At 31.0% G+C, this 20296-nt stretch overlaps 2 protein-coding genes across 2 annotated transcripts; one reads left to right on the top strand and one right to left on the bottom strand.

Annotated features, from left to right (window-relative positions):
- Positions 1-11492: 11492 nt before the first annotated feature.
- Positions 11493-12838, bottom strand: LOC107430379 (ethylene-responsive transcription factor 5). Its single transcript, XM_016041212.4, has one exon. It carries the CDS (start codon positions 12694-12696, stop codon positions 11626-11628), a length of 1071 nt encoding a protein of 356 aa, XP_015896698.2. The 5' UTR covers positions 12697-12838; the 3' UTR covers positions 11493-11625.
- LOC112493382 (uncharacterized) lies at positions 12767-19082 on the top strand. The gene is made up of 3 exons (XM_048464677.2): positions 12767-12998; positions 16828-16918; positions 17561-19082. Exons 1-3 carry the CDS (start codon positions 12767-12769, stop codon positions 17763-17765), a joined length of 528 nt encoding a protein of 175 aa, XP_048320634.2. The 3' UTR covers positions 17766-19082.
- The last annotated feature ends 1214 nt before the right edge of the window (positions 19083-20296 follow it).

Below are 20296 nucleotides of genomic sequence, written 5' to 3'. Positions count from 1 at the left end.
AATAAGTGACCTCCTGGAAAGTTTTGAACAAAAAACTCCATAGCAAGTATAGTAGCTAAACTGGGAACAATATCAATAAAGAATAATAGATCTGCCAATAGAGATAGGGTGTTACAAATAGTATCAGAGCCTTTATCTGATCGGAAGTGTGCCAGCGAGGATAATGGACCCCAAGGGGGATGGATTGTGATGACCAGTATGGGTGGATATGCAGGAATGTCAAAGGGATGGAACGGTGTAAGTTTTTAAAATTTCGTCTCTATCCCTGCAGGGAATTTTCCATCTTGTCCCTACGGGTTTTTTTGTTTCTTTAGATTCGGGGTGGGAATAGGGATTTCCCAATCAAAGAAAGGGCAAGACGATTTTCCCTCTTTTTTTTTATAATTGATAAAAAAATATATATAAAAAAAAAAAGTCATATAGCATCACCAAAAGGTAAACCCTAGTTTACAACAAACAAAGGGAATTGGATGAATGTTGTACCTAAGCAAATTTATCAGAAACAACAATTTACTACAAATTTTTTTAATGGACGTCTAGAACTATATAAAAGACATTATTGGGAATTTGGAAATAAACATTTAAATGGAAAACAAACCAATTAGTCAATTAACTATTTCCTTTTAAACTGGTCCTAGTTAACGCCTAAAGATTGAAGTACAATTTAAGCAGTTAACCAGCCCATGTAAAGCATATGGCAACACCTTTTACTTTAGTTCTCTTCTCATTAACTGGAAAGATGAATATTCAAATAGCAAACTTCTGTAATCATTTACACGTAATGACAACACCTTCTGGCATCGAAAATTTGGAAACTCTACCAATTATTCCAGATTATTCATACGAAACAAAATGGCTTCATCGAAAATTGAAATAAATGCAAACAAAATATCAAAAGAGAAAACAACTATTCATCAAAATTTAAACACAACAACGAACAAGAAACACCAACAAAAAAACCAAAAAAAAAAAAAAAGTCAACACGAATATCAAACCAGGGGAAACTTAAAGAACAAAAAAGAAAAAATTAAAAGATCAAGAAGGAAATAAAAAACTGGTACTGTAAGCTATAGGAGGATCCTTCTGGAAATCCCTGAGTTCCTTCAAGATCCACTTCAAATCCATCTAAGAAATCCTAAGTTCGAGATCCAAAAACCACATGATAGATCAAAACCAAAACCCGAAACATGCACATATAAACTAACCTATATGTACAGCGAACAAAGCATATCGTACCTGAACAGATATAGAGAGGAAAACGATAGATGTGAAGTCCTACATCGGTTGGAAAGGGGAACAAAACACTCCATATAAGTGGGTGTGGATACCTTTCCCTTGCGAGGCCTTTTAAAACCTTGAAGACTGGGTTGTAAGAGGATTCCCCAGGCCCAAAGAGGACAATATTGCATGCGGATGGTCTAAGCTGTCACAGATGGTATCAGAGCCGGACCTGGATCGGTATGCCAGCGAGGATGTTGGGCCCCAAGGGAGGAGGATTGTGAAGTCCCATATCGGTTGGAAAGGGGAACGAAATACTCCATATAAGTGGGTGTGGATACTTTTCCCTTGCGAGGCTTTTTAAAACCTTAAGGGCTGGGTTATAAGAGGATTTTCCATGCTCAAAGAGGCCAATATCGCATGCGGGTGGTCTGAGCTGTCATAATAGAGATAGATACAGAGCAAAGAGAAGAAGATTTCTTAAACTTTTTGAACTCCCTCAAGTGGAGAACGATCGATAGAAACTCCAAAGCTACTAGGCAGCAATAGAACAATCGGAGAAAGTTGGCAGCTTGAGGGCTGTTAGTGTTAGAGCTTGTAAGAAAAGAAGAAAATAATTTTTACATAAATGAAATTATAATAAATAAATATATATATATATATATGGGGTTGAGTTTGGGCTGGGGTTTTTATTCACCAGCCTCGGCCTATCCCCGACTTGGGTTTTAAGCATTTTCTCTGAGCTTGTCTTGCAATCCCCATTTTTGGCTAAAAACCACCCCGTTAAGGGCGATGCACCATGGATATCAGGTCGTTCGGGATAAATTGCTATTCCTATGGATGTGAAGCACTAGCAGGCTACCTAGTGTCCAATCACACATTGTCTTGGTATAGATCAGAAGATTATTCAAATATAATAATAGTTAGTCTTATAACGTTGAAGCTTTTTCAAAGTGGTTGGATTCAGGATTTGAAAGAACTCCGAATTCAAGCATGTTTAAGCAAGAGCAATTCTAAAATGGCAATTCTAAAATGGGTGATCTCTTGGGAAGCTTTAAACAAAAAATCTCATACCGAGTGTGGTTGCTAAATTGAGAATAATATCAGAAGAGAGTGATAAATCCGCCAATAGAAGAAGGTGATATAATGGTGGCTTTTAATTAACAACTGTCCGAAGAAAACACCCAAAATTTGAAATTTTGGACGGATTAACCAACTTGAACTTTTTAAGTGGATTAAATTTAACTTTATTTAAAGTTGGATTTTCACTTTAACTTTTGTACCATTACGTAGAACCCGTAGACACAAGTTTATAGGATGGTGGCACACCTAACTTTGAGTTACAATTAAAAAATTATGATTCTAAAAAGTTTTAAATATCAGTATTATATCAGTATCCAAACTACTCCCAAATTTTCGTTCACTAATGATCGAGGACCTTATGTATATACATGAAGAATCGTGCCTTCATTAAACAATTGCAAAAATATCCAAAAAGTCCCAAAATCTTTGAAAAAACCCAATAGACCTTGAGACTAACCTAAACTGGGTCAACCCAAACCCGTATAAACATCAACCAGGTCAAGCCTGTTTTGATCATTTTTCAGCCAACATAAGCCACATGTGCTGGCCATCATGGATGCCCACCTAGCGGTGACCTTGGCCCTAAATTTTCCGGCCAGTTGGCTGGTGAATAGGCTAAGATCGGTAGCTTAAAGCCGATAATGGCGAATTGTGGGTTTTATGGTGATTTAGATATTTTCCAACCATTCTAGGTTGGCCCATACCCGTTATCTACTATTGTGGAACCCTCTGAGCTCGAATGTAATCTTCATTTTTCAAAACTCTTCACGATTTAAAAGGTCCATCAATGAGAAGTTTGGCCAAAACTTTTGATGAGTTTTCCGATTACCAATGACACTTTTGGTTCAAAATGAGCACACCAATACATAATTATACGCATAGTTTTTTCAATATACATATAATTATTATTATTATTGTGTGAAAGCAAGTTCTTTAAGATGAAAAAATAATAATTTATTACAATATGTAACTTATTATTATTTATAGTTGGCCGAAGTTGGGAAGAAAAAAATTTATAACTACATGAAGATTATTTCTATATATAGTATCATTATGCAAAGTTCCTACTATATTAATTTCCTATTTGTTAAGCCTAATTATTTACTTTGATTGATAAATTTAATGAAGCTAAACATAGATAACCCATATAATTATGTTTAGAAACTGTTTTAGTCTTCTTCTTTTTAACTTTTGAATCGTATGCAATAAATTTTTTTTATTCATATTTTTAAACCAGATCTTAAATTTAAAACTTGAAAATTATCACCAATGGTTATATTGCATCTGTATGTAATACTAGCTTTGCCAAATTTAGTATTATTTTCAACTGTATGATTACTAATACAAAAATTCAAGAGGAAATGAAATGAGTTTTGTAGTTTGAATGACAAAGCAGAAAAGGTAGCAATTTTTATTTATTTATTTATTTTAAATCATTAAGATTATTTGAATTACATTCTCATAGAGGAGAAGAGTAAACAAAGTACAAAAGGTAGCATAATTGAAAGAGGTGAATGTAGCTATCGGTATTAAATATACTATGACTATGTCCTAAATTATTGGTCCAAAAAATAGTCCTAAATTATTGGTCCAAAAACAGGCAAGTCATACGTTGAAAGCAACCTCTATTGTATCCTTTATTGACCTCCATTCGTGGGTCTAACTTACACATGTTCATTTGATAAATTTACGCTCTCTTCAATAATACATGAAAGAGGTTTTTGGGGTTGATTTTAGCCGGCCTTGATTGGTCAAATATCCCATAGCGTATGCATGAGGAAATTTTCAATCTTCAATAATCTTCATCGTCATCCAATTTGAATTAATCAAAATTAAAAAGTTACGAATTTGTATTATATTTAAAAAAGAAAAAAGAAAAAAGTCAATCTGGGCGAATGAAATTTGGGACACTTCCCCAACTAGGTAGACAACAATTAATGTTCGGTCGTTTGTCAAACACATTGCTTTCTTCACCTTAATTCTCCTTTACTTGCATAGTCATACAAACCAACAAAGAAAAAAGGGAAACTTTTAAGTCATTCAGAGACGACATTAACCAAAGACCCATTTAAGTTTTTATTTTGATTTGTTTTTGGATTGAAAAAAGGAATTGCTATGACTTTGACTAAACAGCTAAATTTGGAAGTTTTATTAATTAATTTAAATATATTAAAATGGAAACAATGCATTTTGCTTAAGCAATGATTATTTTCCTAAAATCCAGCCTTGATTTGGCGTGAACTATGTGTATGTGCTTGCCAAGTCCTTCTTCTTCCATTTTTTCTTCTTTTTTTTTTTTTTTTTCCTGGTAAAGAATTTTGAAGCAAGTGCAAAATCTAGAGAATATGGTCGGAATAGCCACCACCGGCTACGTACTCTACCATCTAAGGAAGAATGTTTCCCCAGAAAAAAAAGGTCTATGGTAGAATGTATTGGTTATCAACATTTAAACACAACGGTGGTTATTTTCTTTCAGTTACTGTAGACTAGAGACAGTTTAATAATAAAAATTACAGTAATGTCTCTCATTACTAATATAGTAAAAATGAATAAATAAATAAAGCCTAAATCAGGGCTTTACACCTAAATTAGGTACATGGATGTAAAATTCTTGAACTGTAGAGGTATCAAATGTATTTTAATAATGATCATTGTAGGATTATTATCAGCCTCTCTAAGCGTCAAGAATTCAATTAGACCAAAACAAATTGACAAATCGTAATTCGAAAATCAAATGTATAAATTTCAAAGATTGAAAGAATATGGCCTAAAATATTGATATTTTTAACTTTAACACACTAAAGTGTAAATTAACTCTTAATTTTATATATTGCGTATTGTTGTGGTGTTAATTTATAAATCAGCTAGAGGTGAAATGTGTATTACACTTGACTAAAAAATATATATATATATATATGTTTTGCAAGTTAATCAAATGTATAATTTGCAAAGATTGAAAGACTATGGCCTAAAATATTGATATTTTATAACTTTAATATACTAAAGTGTAAATAACTCTTAATTTTATGTATTGCATATTGTTGCGCTGTTAGTTTATAAATTAGCGAGAGAGGAAGTGTATATTATACTTGACTGAAAAAATACAAATATGTTTTGCGAGATAATCAAAGAATCTTGACCTATAAAATATAATGCATATGAATTATGGAGTATGTATTTGTATTAGTTTTTAATAGTGGTAACCAGCAAATTCACTCCACAAAAAATAAGCAAGGAAAAATTTTATTAAAAGTTTGAAATAAGTTTTACATTCATAAGCATGTTCACTTCAACCCACCAATTAGAAATCAACCAAATCATAAAAATTTAAACTGAAGGAGCTAAAAAAATGAAGTTTGTACATGCATTTGATGACAAACAAATAATTAAAACAGTTATTTACCAAAACAAACGGTTACTTAATTTTTTTGAATTAAGCAAAGTCAGCATGATGGTCAGGAGAAAAACAAAACCAAAAAAAAAAGGTTGAGACATCATGATCAAATTTAAATCATGCAAATTGCTTTTAATTTTTAATTTACAATCTCCATTTCCGAGACAATATAATCAGTACTAAACTAAATATTTTTATACAAAACTTAACAGAAAAATCCAAATGCGTGCATTTCAGGAATTAAGATTCTCCACGAATATTCAACTCGATTAGATTTATGTAACTAGATAGTTGAGTTTTTTTTTTTTTTTTTTTTTTTTTTGGGTGAATAACTATATAGTTGAGTTGTATCTTGAAAACTGTCCAAATTCATTCCTATAAAATAAACAAAGAAAAATAATCTCTCTTTTTTTATTGGACACAAACCGGGAATATTTAACTTGATTAGATCGATAGAACTATGCAGCTGAGTTTTTTATTTTTTGGTAAATAACTTTTATTTTTATTTTTTATTGTTTGGTGAATAACTATATATGGTGGAGTTGGAGCAAGTAAACCGACCAAATTCATTTCTATAAAATGAACAAAGAAGAATAATTTTTTTTTTTTTAGTGGACACAAAGAGATCTTAAATTTTGAATTAATTAAATTAATTCGTTGTATTTATGGTCACTCTTACATATTTGGACAATTATTACTTAAATCATAACAATTATTTAGAGAATTGGAGCTAACATGCACATGATGATGAATAAAAATCAAAATATATTTTTGAAATAATTTCACAAGCCGCCACCAATACGATTTCAATTCTTGCTTTACTGTTCAATTAATTCAGACTGATCTACATGCTGAACCACCAAGTCAAGTGGAATATTACACGGATCTGAAACTTGTGATTTGACAGACTATCACAATTATGAAAAATTAATAAAACTCCGAGAAAGTCTTCAGTGGGACCCATGCACATGCTGATGTGATCCGCTCTCCCTTCGATTTTTCTCTTTTCTTTTGCCCGTCTTTAAATGCCCTAGCCTGATAGCTCATGACTTTGCGTCTTCCTTCTTCCTTGTTTTTCTTGTTTTTTTTATTCAATCTTTATCATAGCTTTAAGTCTTTCATTTTCTTCACTTTTTCAATAAAAATAAAAGAAATTAAACGAGAATAAAGGGAAACCCAGAAAGCCATGAACGATTTAAAGGGCCTTTTGGCCATTAACTTCGGTTTCAGACCATCTGGCCAGTCGGAAAACTGGTTCCTGATCTGCCGCTTCGCTAATGGCAACCTTATTGAGATTAAAATCTAAAATTGTTTTTGTTACTTTGAATCTGGATAAATTCTCGACTTTTCATCTTTATTCTCGTTTAAGTTATTTAACCACCATCGAAACCCTAACTTTTTATTTGGCAGCATATGGATAGAAAAACAAAATGATTTGGAACATTACAGAGACGTTGAACAAAATAATTTGGAATTTTTTTTTTAAAGTTTTTGAACTAAAAGGAATTTGGAAAATTAGTTGGGGGTTTATGATTTATTTTTATCTCAATTTATAATTTACTTACCTAGATTATCTTAAACTATGGATCTTAAATAAGTAGTGATTAACTTTCTTACTAAGTTATTACCATGGAACAATAATAAAAACTTCTATTATTATTTATTACATAAATACATAAAGTAATTTTATATGAATGACATCAGTATAAAAATTATATTATTATAAATTTGTGCAGTTTTAAATCAATATATACAGGGAAGAAGATTTGTTCCATTAGAAATATGTTTTCAATATAATTTATTCATCAGTAATATGTTAAATATTGAAAAAACCACTTTAATTAATAAATAATAAATATTTAATAATATTAAATTATAAATGATCTGTTTCATCATATCATAATATATAATAGTTGTTTAAAAGAAAAAAAAAATCTATGTAATAGTTGAGGATGGGATTTCTTTATGTGACCATCTAGATCCTCACTTAGTTCATAATTCCAACTAATGAAATGAGGGACCCATATCAGATTAGTAAAAAATAAAAATAAAATATAATAGCATGAATAAGGACAGGCAAAAAGATTGTATATGCTTTTTGACTTTTAATTGCCTCGTACCGACGGCAAAGATTAAATTCCCAAGGGTTACAATCTAGCAAGGATCCTTCTTACCTACATGGGACTAATTTCTTAGTGTGATGCTTACTAAAGTAAAGTCGTCTATATACATATACAAAGAGAGTTTTGATATGATACATAGATTGTGAGAAGTTTATAGAGAATAATAACCAACAACCATATAGTAATATAAATCCAACATTTATAGATGATTGTTTTTCTTTATAAATCTTTTAAAAATTTTCATTTTATGTATGGTTTTTCTATTATACTGACGTTCAAGCGTTTTAGTTTTAAACATATAGATGTATATCACGCAACATGTGTATAACATATTGTTTAAAAGAAAAATATTAGATAATATATTTTCTGATATATGTTAATTTGAATAAATATGCCAATATCCTCTTTGTAGAGAGACAATCATCTACAACCCCGTAAGATGACAATTACGAATGAATTTAATAGATATGAATAATTATCTTTTGGAATTTTTTTCAATAAATCTTTTATTATATTAAAATTAAATATATAAATTTATAATCTCAAGCAGTTGAAAATGATCAGGTTTGACCTTATTCGAATTTCAAAACAGCAATTTCAAAAAGCTATATACACACACGCTAATCATGCATTTTATATTTTTCACTACGTATTAAATTTTCCAATTTGATGTTTTCAATATACATTCTAAAGCTATTGCTTCTAAACCACCGAGTTGAAAATGAGCTGGTTTGACCATTTTTCAGATTTCCAAAGGAGAAAGTTCGAGAAACTTTGATTATCAAATGTCAACCGTATTTTTCCCCAGAAACATATTTTCTTTATAAAACAAAACTATTGAGTGGAACCTATAATCTATATCATTTTTTTTCTTTGTTGCTGTTAAAAATTTATATCATCTCGTAGATAACAGTTACCAACTAAAAAAAAAAAGGAGCATTTCCTATATATATATATATATATATATATATATATATATATATATATCTTTTTTTGTTAAATTTCTCTGGGAAATGGTAAGCATGACTTAAATTTTTTGGGTTTGGATTTTCTTTTTTTTCTTTTTTTTTTCTAGTTGCTAAATATGAAAATTCACTGCATCATCTAAGTTTTTAAATTAAAATTATATATATTAAGGTAGAAACCCATAGTAATTTGGAAAAAAATTCCTTACAAATAAATTAAATTCAATACAAACCAATAAAATGGAAATACTATTTGCCATTAATAATGATGATCATTAATGGACTAAAATAATATTTGTTAAATGTATTAATTTTTTATTCTAAAAAACTAATTTATAAAATGAATACTTTTAAAAAATTATTTAAATTACTAAATAACATATAATTTTCATTGATAATCGTTATTAATAATGATAAATAATATTTTTTAATAAAATCATATATTGTTCTCTATATCATTATTTGACACATAGATAAATAAAGTATTATATATGTATCATTTATAAAATCAATTTAATAATTTTAACATCAGTAATACGTTTAAATGAATATTAAAAATTTAAACACGTTTAAAAGATTATTTGAAATTTGAATCTGACTACGCAAAACCAATTCAAATTGTGAAAAGCAACGTTGAGATTGTTTCAACTCGAAGCAGCGGTCGTGATATGGCCTTTTATGTTATCTGAAATTTGAATACAGCTTAACTCTGAATTTTTTATTTTTTTTTGAATAAAAAAATAAAAAAGCTTCAGAATTTTTTATGTCAATAATATGGAGAGGTTTGGTTCAACGGAATGGGACATGCTATGATGTAATTTGGCACCAAAAAGCCTCTTGAATCGTTGAAGTATCACATCCAAACAATGTGAATTGCGACAGCTAGACGTAATTAACTTTCTATTATTTATTTATTTGTTCGTTTTTGCGTTTTCTTTTCTTTGGTTTATTGGTTAGCAAGAGCTATGTATGCCTCAATATCAATACGAAGGTTTAACATTTTAATATTTTCTAATTTGGAATAGACATTGCATTTTATAATTTCAAACTTAAAATGTTATGATTTAAGCTTTCTGCTAAATTAGTTTTTGAGATTTCTAACAAAAAATTAACTATCATTAACAAACAATAAACAATAAAACATAAAAAAAAAAAAAGAAAAGAAAAATAGCAACTACCAATCAAAACAAATATGAAAACTACTGCATGCATTTATAAATTTCACCCCTCAACCATGGGAAAATATGAGTATTATTTGTTCCAAAGCACTTTCTCAATCATTCAGATCCCCTAGTGATGCTCAACCTAATATGAGTATTATTCGTTCCAAAGCACTTTCTCAATCATTCAGATCCCCTAGTGATGCTCAACCTATCAAATAAAAAATATAAAAAATCACCATCTCTAATTAAATATAAATTCCACCATGTATGGTTTCTACACCCTTAACCAAATCATAGAATTTTATGAATATCTTTTAGATTGGTCTGTATTAATTGCTATGTCAGTTTATTACCCAAAAAAAAAAAAAATGCTCAGTTTTATTTTATTTGAAAGATTGCATTATAGAAATATGTTTATAAGTTCTTGAAGTATTATAATACAACTGAATACAAATATAGTAAAGAAAATTTTTTTTAAAAAAAAATTTAATTAAGCTTAAATTCTTATTTTATTGACCAACGAAATGATACACATTGATAAAATAAAATCTGTTTGTAAAAAATAAAAACTTTCCAAAGCACTTTCTCAATCATTCCCGCTAGTGATGCTCAACCTATCAAATAAAAAATATAAAAAATCACCATCTCTAATTAAATATAAATTCCACCATGTATGGTTTCTACGCCCTTAACCAAATCATAGAATTTTATGAATATCTTTTAGATTGATCTGTATTAATTGCTATGTCAGTTTATTACCCCCAAAAAAAAAAAAAAAATTGCTATGTCAGTTTTATTTTATTTGATAATATTGCATTATAGAAATATATTTATAAGTTCTTGAAGTATTATAATACAACTGAATACAAATACAGTAAAGAATTTTTTTTTTTTTAAATTAATTAAGCTTAAATTGTTATTTTATTGACCAACAAAATGATACATATTGATAAAATAAAATCTGTTTGTAAAAAATAAAAACTAAATCCGACAGTTTTTTTTTGAAATAATATGTTAAAGTAATTACTTTTCCTTTTCCTTTTTAGTTTTTTGAATAGTTATTGATTTAAAGAAAGTTAACATTATATAATACACATTAAAGTACAATACGCATTTGTTGTCAAATACAAGGTAACCTTTTATGCTAACATACCATATATAAGATTATTCAAAAAAAAAAAAAAAAAAAGACAAATATATTTAAGATTAATTTTCAATGATATAAAATACAATTTCTCATAACATAACATACAATTTCTTAGAACAAAAGAACTATATACAATTGTTCTTATAAAATTTTTTGGACCAAAAATTAATTATCATTTTAGAGATAATCCATTAGCATAGAAATAAAACATTTTAGAAAATAATCTCTACTACATATATTATGCATTGAATTTAGAAATGTACTCTTAATGGTTAGAGCATGCTTAGATGAACTGAGTAAAAAATTAAAAAGATGATTGTCAAAATCCACACTTCCAATTTTCTATTTTCCACGAAAAATAAAAGCATAAATCGCAAACGAAAGGAAAAAGAACAAAAATAATCAATCAAATTCTCTCGGTTTCCCGAAAATTTACTTGTATATATTTATCTGTATTAAATATCTATACATTATAAGTTATTAAAAAAAAAAAAGCACGGACTGCCAAAGGAAAATTCACTGTAAAAATCCGTTACACAACCATAAGCTGTGGAAAACCAAACGGCGGGAGAGGAGATAACGGCGACAAAGGCGGCACGTTGAACACCCCTTTGACATCAGAGTCCCAAATGGTATTCCAACTTGACGGCGTTAACGGAATATCCTTTAAGTAATTGACGGTCTCATCACGTTCCGTTAGCCTTTCCTTCTTCACCACAACCACGGGTTTCGTTTCCTCTGCTACCACTTTTTCGTCTTCTTCTTCTTGACGGCGTCGTTTCTTCTCTACGTTCTTAACACAGTCCGACTTTCCGGCTTCCAAAGGAAAGTTGAGGATGGCTTTGGAGCCGCGTAGCCTGAAAGCGGCTCGGTCATACGCTTTGGCGGCTTCAATGGCGGTGTCGAAAGTCCCAAGCCAGACCCGAGACCCTTTCCGGTTCGGGTCGCGGATCTCAGCGGCGAACTTGCCCCACGGCCTTTGTCGGACACCCCGGTAGTGCTTCTTCCCTTCCTTCTGGACCGACTGTTGCGCTACAGGCAGTGTCGGATTCGGAGCCGCAAACTGTATCCATTTGGTTTTCTCAGGGAGCGAGATCGTCAGCGATGGTTTTCGATTCGATTGAGGGCTCGAATTCGACGGTTTCGTAGCTGAGTTTTGGGAATTCGGCTGGAACTCGAAGGTATTGTTGCTGTTCGATTGGGGGTTTGAAGCAATAATTTGAGGTTTCAATTCAAATTCAAACGAGTTAGAACTCGACTGAGAATTAGAATTGGAAGAATTCTGAAAAGATTTAGGCGTTGTTAGGTCAACCAGTGCAGGTTTCGATTCGAATTCCATGAAAACGTTCGGGTGGTTTCGCCAATCGAACTCGAAGAGTTCGCTGGAATTCAAGCAGCAGTCAGAGATTCCAATATTCGAATCAGAGCTCGAACTTTTGGAACAGAGAGAATCAGATCGAGAGCTGGAGAACTCCGCATTATTCGCGTAAGTACTCCAATCGTCAAGGATAGCCGAGTAGGTATTCACGGGAGAGAATTCACCAAGCAAGTACTGCTTGATGGTCTCGAGCGCTGAAACTTCATCAAGGTTCGCCATAGACATATATATAAAAAAGCTCTCCAAAGCTTAAAATCAAATCTCTGAGATTCCAAGAAGAAGAAGAAAATGGAAGATGGTTTTTAGAGAAAGAGAGAGAGATTGGATTATTAATTTGTCTTTGGAATTCTTGAGAGTGGAAGGCAGAGTGGAAAGGCTATATATAAACAAAAAAGGGGAGACTTTCATGCTGAGGTTCAACGGAGCTCCATGGAAGCATCGTCTTGCTCTATCCATTTCGCTTTCCAATGTTTGTTACTTTGTACGTATGTCTCTTCCTTACGTTTTCCACCGTTGGATTATTCAAGGTAAACACTTTTGTCCTTTTCCTCATTCCCTGGCCACTACTTTTTATTTTTATATTTTTTTATGCTTATTTTATTTTATTTTGGTTTCTCTTTTTCCTGGTTGGTTCCAAGAATGAAAGTATACTATTACATAAAAAAAAGTACATTTTCCATTATCATTATAGATTTGATGCAACACAGTAAGTCACGCGGTGAAAGACGAAATGATCTAACTAGATTTGGTCATGGAGGTGTAACCTTTTCTTCTCGTTTATACGAACAATTTTTCTTTTCTTATGGGAGGTGTTATATAAAATTCTAGAAACAATATAAAAATTGACATTAACGTGCAAGCAACTATAATCCCTTTTTTCTTGAGTGGTCTTCTTTTATCTTTTTTTTTTTATTTTTTTATTTTTTTTTGGTTAACCTAACAATATGTTCTTGGTTGGATAACTTTTGCATTCATCTATTTGTAATTTTTATTTTCCAGGAAAATTGTTTATATTAATCACATGAATGCTATATAAAGAAAATTTTCATTAATCTTATTTTCTTTTTCTTTTTTCTTTTTTTTAAGATTTCTTTTATTGGTAAGTAGATTTCGAAATTAGATTATTTTTTTTTTTGAAGAAACTGTTACTTTGCTTTGTTATTGCTTCTTGGCCTCAATGGTGGAAAATAGTTTTATTACTTAAAGACGGTGTATTAGTTCTTTCATTGTGTTGTGATGGAAGATTCGAAATTAAAAAATAATTGTGTTACTTTTCTTTATAACTAGTCCACCCTCAATGGGAAAAGGATTTTGTTGATTAAAAGAGCTTCTTTTTTTTTTTTTTTTTTCCCCCTCCTAGATGGGAATCTTAGATGTTATTTAGTAAATTCTAGGTGAGAATGTTAGCTGTTATTTAGGATATTTTCTTTGATCAATTGGTAACGGTTATATCTGGAGAAAAGATGGTTTTCATTTTTTGTTTTTATAAATTTAATTCAAAGAGAAGAATTTTATTTGCAGTCTATGGTCGATGCTGATAGCTTCTAATTTTTGTCTCACTATTTATTTTCTGTAAATATTTGTGAAAACAGTGTGCTTTAGCGTTTACGATTTTTTTATTTTATTTTATTTTATTATTATTATATATTTTTTAAAACCAAGTCGTCTAATAGGAAAATAGTGACCAAGTCCCACGTCTTATCACCAAAAATTTTGTTTAGAAGCCCTGTGTAACATTCTAGTTGTCTTATGGTAGTTGGCAATCTTCATTTAATATCTATAGAAATAGTAAACAAGCCTGCAAGTATATTTACTTACTACCATCTCATTTACAGCCTAATGAAAGAAACGAAAGGATAGGAAAGGAAAAGAACAAAGAAAAGTATTTAGATAATAAGTGAGGAAGAATTGGACAAACTGCATAAATTTTCTTCCATGGGTTGACCTGACCCAACCTGAAGCGCAAAACTTGTATGTATGTGTGGTATAAACAAGGTTTGAAGAGGTAGGGCCGTATGAATGTTATTGGTAAAAGGACGGGAAGGAGTCAATGGTTGCAGTTGTATAAATAATAGTTCAAGTATTTTGTCTCCGACTAAATACAACCACTCTTGTTAATTAATTAATATAATACCTTTGTTATTATAAGGAACCGCCTGAGGAAATGTTTTTATATTTCTCATTTTGAATATGGGTTTGCAGGATAGAGAAACTAGAGTGGGAGCTTTTTACTAAGTCCAACAATTTGCCAAGTCGTAAAGGACCTTGAGGTTAAACAGTGAGCTAATCCTATATTTTCCATGCCGCTGCTTGGCATTCGTTTCATATTGGGCGAAGCAATAAATTTTCATTTTTACAATATTTAATAGAATTGAGTCATTTTCTATAGGCTGACTAAACTCATCATTAATACTGTGCTACCATACTGTAGATGGAAGCTGGGTCTTGCTAGCTAAATAAAAATTATTATAAGAATAAAATAATAATAATAATAAATCTGATGAAGACAAATTCAAATTTCAGCATATTGCTTTCTGCCTTTTAAATTTTAGAGAATTTGCATTCCTAGCCAAAGGTATATGCATAAACCTAATTCTTTATAATTGGGAAGTGATCAATTCTTTATTACAGCACCAACTCTTAGAGCCTGTTTGGGAATGATTTTTGGAGGCAAAGTGCTGCAGAGAGGGTAAAAACCCTTACCCCAGTGTTTGACAAAAATAATTTAAAACCATTTTTTGGTGATTTTGTAGTAAAAAAATCACCTATTTGGTGATTTTAGGAGACTCACCAATTAGGTAAGTCTTTAAAAATCACTTAAAGTGATTCCTTGGAATCACTCTCAACTGGACCCTTAGTTAATCTCTTTGCATTTAAGAAAGAAGTGAATTGGTTGACACTAAGATGATAAAAAAATTTCTTTGTTGATGCAAAAGACAAATCTTGTTGCATAGTGGGTGCAAAGTTTCATAGCAAATACTAAATAAGCAAAATATTATATATATAAATATATATATATAGAGAGAGAGAGAGAGAGAGAGAGAGAGAGATTGTGAATATACCATATTCTCCTTGAGGCGTTCAAGATTAAGTACCGTATCAAAATTGAAATTTTTTTTCATCTTACTGCATTGACCTTAAAAAGTTTTTATTGGATGTCTAGTAAGTTGGTTCTTTTGCTTTATTTTTTGTCTAATGAAGGCTGAAGGAAAATAAATATGAAGTTTTCACATATAATATATTTTGTAAAATCCAAAACTTCAAGTGGTACCATTTACAGTTTAAATGAATATATACTGCTCCAACCCAAACTATGATTGTATTAGTATAATGCATCACCATTCTCAAATAAATTTACTAATAGCCCTCTGTTCTAATTAAACCTCAGGTCTCTATAATGAGTAGAACAATGGCAAATGCCTTCTTCTTGTGTAGCCTAACCCATGGTTTTCACTTTCTTCCTCTACAAAGCCCTGAAGCTGCAATGTCTGTAGACACCTTCTAAGTTCTGTGCCTGTATCCCTACATCTGCTAATCAATTTCATCCAGGGACCAAACGGTGAGTTGTTCATAGCTTTAAGAGCTTGATCTTGTACGGTTTCCAACATGGAAAAACTTGAGGACCCTGGAATGTCTCAACTAAATGTCCTAATTTTCATTAGAAAGTTTATTAGGAGCTGTGGTTTCTTTGTAATTCAAATATTTTAAAATTTATTGAATCAAAGCCAAAAAATAGTTCAAGGAAAATTGTTGTTGAGGAGCTAGTAGAGTAGTAGAAAAAATATGGAGACATGAACTTATTGGTGCTTTATAACTTGAAAGGACGGGAAAGAAGCTAGTAATACTTTACTGAGACATGTACATTCGCAGATATGATCTTGGCAGTTTGATTAGAATTGAGAACTATAGTAGAGAGTGCAAAATTTAATTCTTTTCTGTAACAAAACTTCACTTCATTAGAAGACAGGACTCTCCAAATTGGAATCAGTTCTTTCCTTTGATGTTAATGGAGATTCAGAAATTGTTATCCGGAACTCAAGGCAAGATAGAGGCAAGAAGGTTTGGCCGCCTGCTGAAAGAAGAAGAATGCACTAGAAAATATCATTAGCAAATTGGAAACAGTGGAAAGCAGTTCAAAGATAAAATATCTTACAAGAACAAGAATGAGATTAAACAGATTGTTTCAAATGGAGCACCTGTAACATGACCAACCAAAAGCTGAAGGAGGGGTATAAGATCCGAAAGGGATTTATGGTCATGGAATTGCATGTTTGTATAGGAGCTTGATATATGCAAGAAAGCACTTTTTTTTGAGACATGCATAATGATTTCACCAATGACACAACGGTTTTGCAGGTCATAAAAAGCAAGTAAAATTGGCAGAACTATTTAGGTGGTTTAATAAATCTGATGTTGCCTGTGAGGATCAGAAATTGCTTCAGAAAGAGTAAGGTAAGAGCAGGAAAAAGGAACCTTCTATGTAGTCTGTATTACATAAGGATTCACTAAAACATTCATGATTTGGTTTTCATCCTTTTGTTTGTTGTCAGAACATATTGCTACCTTATCTTACATATGTGCAGCCTTCAAAATTTTAATGCATATCTGGAGCAAAGGCAAGTATGTTTGGTGCATGTAAGTTTCTAAAGATGGATGCAAATGTAGACTGACTCTCTATGGCTTCCATCAGGACATGGTGAGGAACTGGCCTTGGGCCTTGCAATTGTTGGTGCAGTTTTCTTTTTTCTGAGATTACTTCGTAACTGGTTCTGCATAGCATTGTGGAGATCAGTTACTAATGCAAGATCTTGCAATTGCATCTTGAAACTCTAGGATTAATGCTAAGTTTCCCAAAAAAGTGTCTTCTTGCACCTAGAGAAAGAAAATAGAAAATTGCTCCAAGATTGCAAGGCCTAAGTTCAGCATCTCCAGTTTCTTCTGGACAACCGCGGTTCATTCAGCTTTCATTTGAATGAAACAATACTTAAATGCATCAAAGACATTTCCACTGCTCTGAGAAACTTCATATAATAAATGACCAGCAACAGAAAAAATTTATGTGACTTATGGAATCATGTTGTCTGTGAAGGAATCAGAGAGTAAAGCATCCCTATTGGAGCTCAGGCTTAAATCAAAAGGGAGAACAGAGAGCACAGTCTTTTGCTCATAAAAATTTGATCCAACACACCATATTTTCTTTCACTCTCTCAAGTTTGAATAGCCGCAAGTCAGGTATGCAACAGAGCAGATTTTATCATTTTAAAGCATTCCTCCTATCAGACCTTTTTAGTTAGTTAATAATTTCTTGGATTATGATATCTATGTAAAATCTCTATTATGGATTATGATATCAATTGCCAGTCTTTGTTACCAATTATGTTTACTTTCCTTTGTAGTAAAAGTTGAAAAATTTCATGGTTTACTACATCTTTTTAAAATCTGCAATATCTGTTAAACTGATTGCATCTTCTTATGGATTTCATTATGGTTAAATATCTTTAAAAATTGCGTCTGATTCTTATACAATTATGAACCGTCCATCTTTTGTATACAAGAAAGAAAATAATAAATTTGGCTTTTTTATTAAATGCATGGAGGTGAAATCAAAATGTTGTTATATCATCTATTACATGGAGGATCCAGACCCCAAAAAAAAAAAAAAAAAAATGCCTTTAATCATTGATTTTTTTAGTAATGTCTTGAACTTAACTCTTGCTGTGGACATAACACAAATAGAACTAATAAATTTAGTTCACAGAATATAAACATGAATACCAAATCTCAATTTTGTGAATTTTCTGTCTGTATCATCTCATGTTTTGCTTATCTTTGCATATATATTCCTGTTTTTATTTAGTGGCCCTTTTGAAGCATCTAAGTTACAGCTGTTTTACAAGAAAATTATTGCTGTTATTGCTATCCATATTTGGTATAAATATATATAATTATGTATGATGGTTCCCCTTCTTATGATGCTTCCAACTTGGAATATGAGACACCATATTTGTACCTCAACTTTTTGCTGTAAATTATATCAATATTCCACAAAACTAAAATCACTTTATGAAATGACATCTCAAAATGATTTCAGTTGCGGCTTTTTGTGACATGATTTAATATTTGTGTTTGAATTATATGATCTTGTTTATCTGCTGTAATTGACATTAATTTCTATCACCTCGTCATCTGGTTGATTTGTGTGCTAAATTTGTAACCATGGGTACTGAATTTTCTACCCGAATATGTGTCGTTTTATGGTGGCTAATGTTGCCAAAACTCATCTAGCTCCACTCTTCTTGTATTGGATCAGCGAATCAGAGCTGAACCACGGATAGCTGTCATAAATCATCAGAAATTATTACATTATGATATGTTCTATAGGGGATATGCCTGAATTGTTGTTGAATATCAACTAGTGGCTTTTGAAGCATTAGCCAAAAGCATATCTTTTAGAACTACAGAGCTTGATGCGTTTCACGTGATTTGTGAATGCCATAGAAGGATTTTTATTGGCCGAGTAAAAATTTTTTAACTCTTGCTCTTTCTACTAGAATGCCCGGTGACTGAGACAAATTTTTGCTTGATGCTTATATCTATATATATATATATATATATATTGAGTTTTTCTGTGATATGAATATCTGCATGTTTTAAATTTGCAAATGCACATTAAGACTATAGTTTTTAGGAAAAGCATCATCAACATTTCATTCATAGATGACGATTTCTTCATACAGATATCTACGAGTTAAATATAGCCATATAATAGAAAAATTATATCTATATATATATTTGTAGAATCATTATATATATATATATATATATATATAGATACACCGTTATTCTTTTTTCAAAATTTGGTGATGGTTTTACTGTCATAACTTTTATTATTAATTTTTAGATTTTTTTAAGGACTAAGTTTAGAAATGTATTAATAGATTATATGAATTTAATGAAATATTAAAATTCTATTATAGTAAAGTAAATGACTAAAGCCAACCCCAAATATAAATTTAAACCTTACTTTTAAAGTAATTCTAAATGCTGATAAACAAAATTTTAATATGGGAATTCCTCTATATAATAAGAGATTTGATATTTTTAGGACTCCATGAGGACATCCTACATGGCAATTTACACTATCTAAATAATGTTACATTATTATTATTTTTTGATAAACACCTAAATGTAAAATTAACTAAGTCTCAATTTGGTTAAATTGGATATGCTTATGTGACAATTATATAATCATTCGATAAAGTGATAATCAATATTTGAATTCAATCTAAAACCCTATATAGGATGTAACAATGTTTAACACTTATCACATACTTATTAAAGTCAGGGATTATCTTAATGAAAAACCATCAAAACCTCCCTTTAAGCCCTTAGATTGTTTTAAGGACCAGTTTAGTTGGTATAAAGTATTCAGTACATAGCCTTATGCGTGCTGCCTAAGTATTGGTAGTTTATATAGTCTAAGCAGTTAAGACAGTCTTGCCCAAGTGGAAGTAGCTTATTCTACAGCCGAGAGATTGAATCAGAATCCTCTTCCTTAAAGCCTAAAGCTGGCCGAAGCCTATTTCTTGTGCATGGAATGCGGTTTGTAGGTCTCTTTTAATAGTTTCGTTTTTCGTTTCTGCTAATGATGTTATATTAGGGACTATTTCCAATGGGATAGCTGGTTATTGGGCTAATATAAGGGATGAAAGAACAAATAAAAAAGAAGAAAAACTTTTACCCATCACCCATACGTGCTAGGGATATTCGTCGAAGGAGCCTATCCTTCTGGCCAATCATTTATTGGTCAATCCGACTAGCGGCT

The sequence above is a fragment of the Ziziphus jujuba genome, chromosome 6, assembly GCF_031755915.1.
Source record: "Ziziphus jujuba cultivar Dongzao chromosome 6, ASM3175591v1".
In the NCBI taxonomy this organism is placed as follows: Eukaryota; Viridiplantae; Streptophyta; class Magnoliopsida; order Rosales; family Rhamnaceae; genus Ziziphus; species Ziziphus jujuba.
This window is presented reverse-complemented; position numbering and strand designations above follow the sequence as displayed.

Bases quoted from the DNA above. Each gene is read 5' to 3' on its own strand.
- LOC112493382 (XM_048464677.2), top strand. From the start codon at position 12,767: ATGGTTTTTAGAGAAAGAGAGAGAGATTGGATTATTAATTTGTCTTTG. The intron at 12,999-16,827 runs GTAAACACTTTT...ACGGTTTTGCAG, and splicing joins CCACCGTTGGATTATTCAAG to GTCATAAAAAGCAAGTAAAA. The intron at 16,919-17,560 runs GTAAGGTAAGAG...TTGTCTGTGAAG, and splicing joins CAGAAATTGCTTCAGAAAGA to GAATCAGAGAGTAAAGCATC.
- LOC107430379 (XM_016041212.4), bottom strand. From the start codon at position 12,696: ATGTCTATGGCGAACCTTGATGAAGTTTCAGCGCTCGAGACCATCAAG.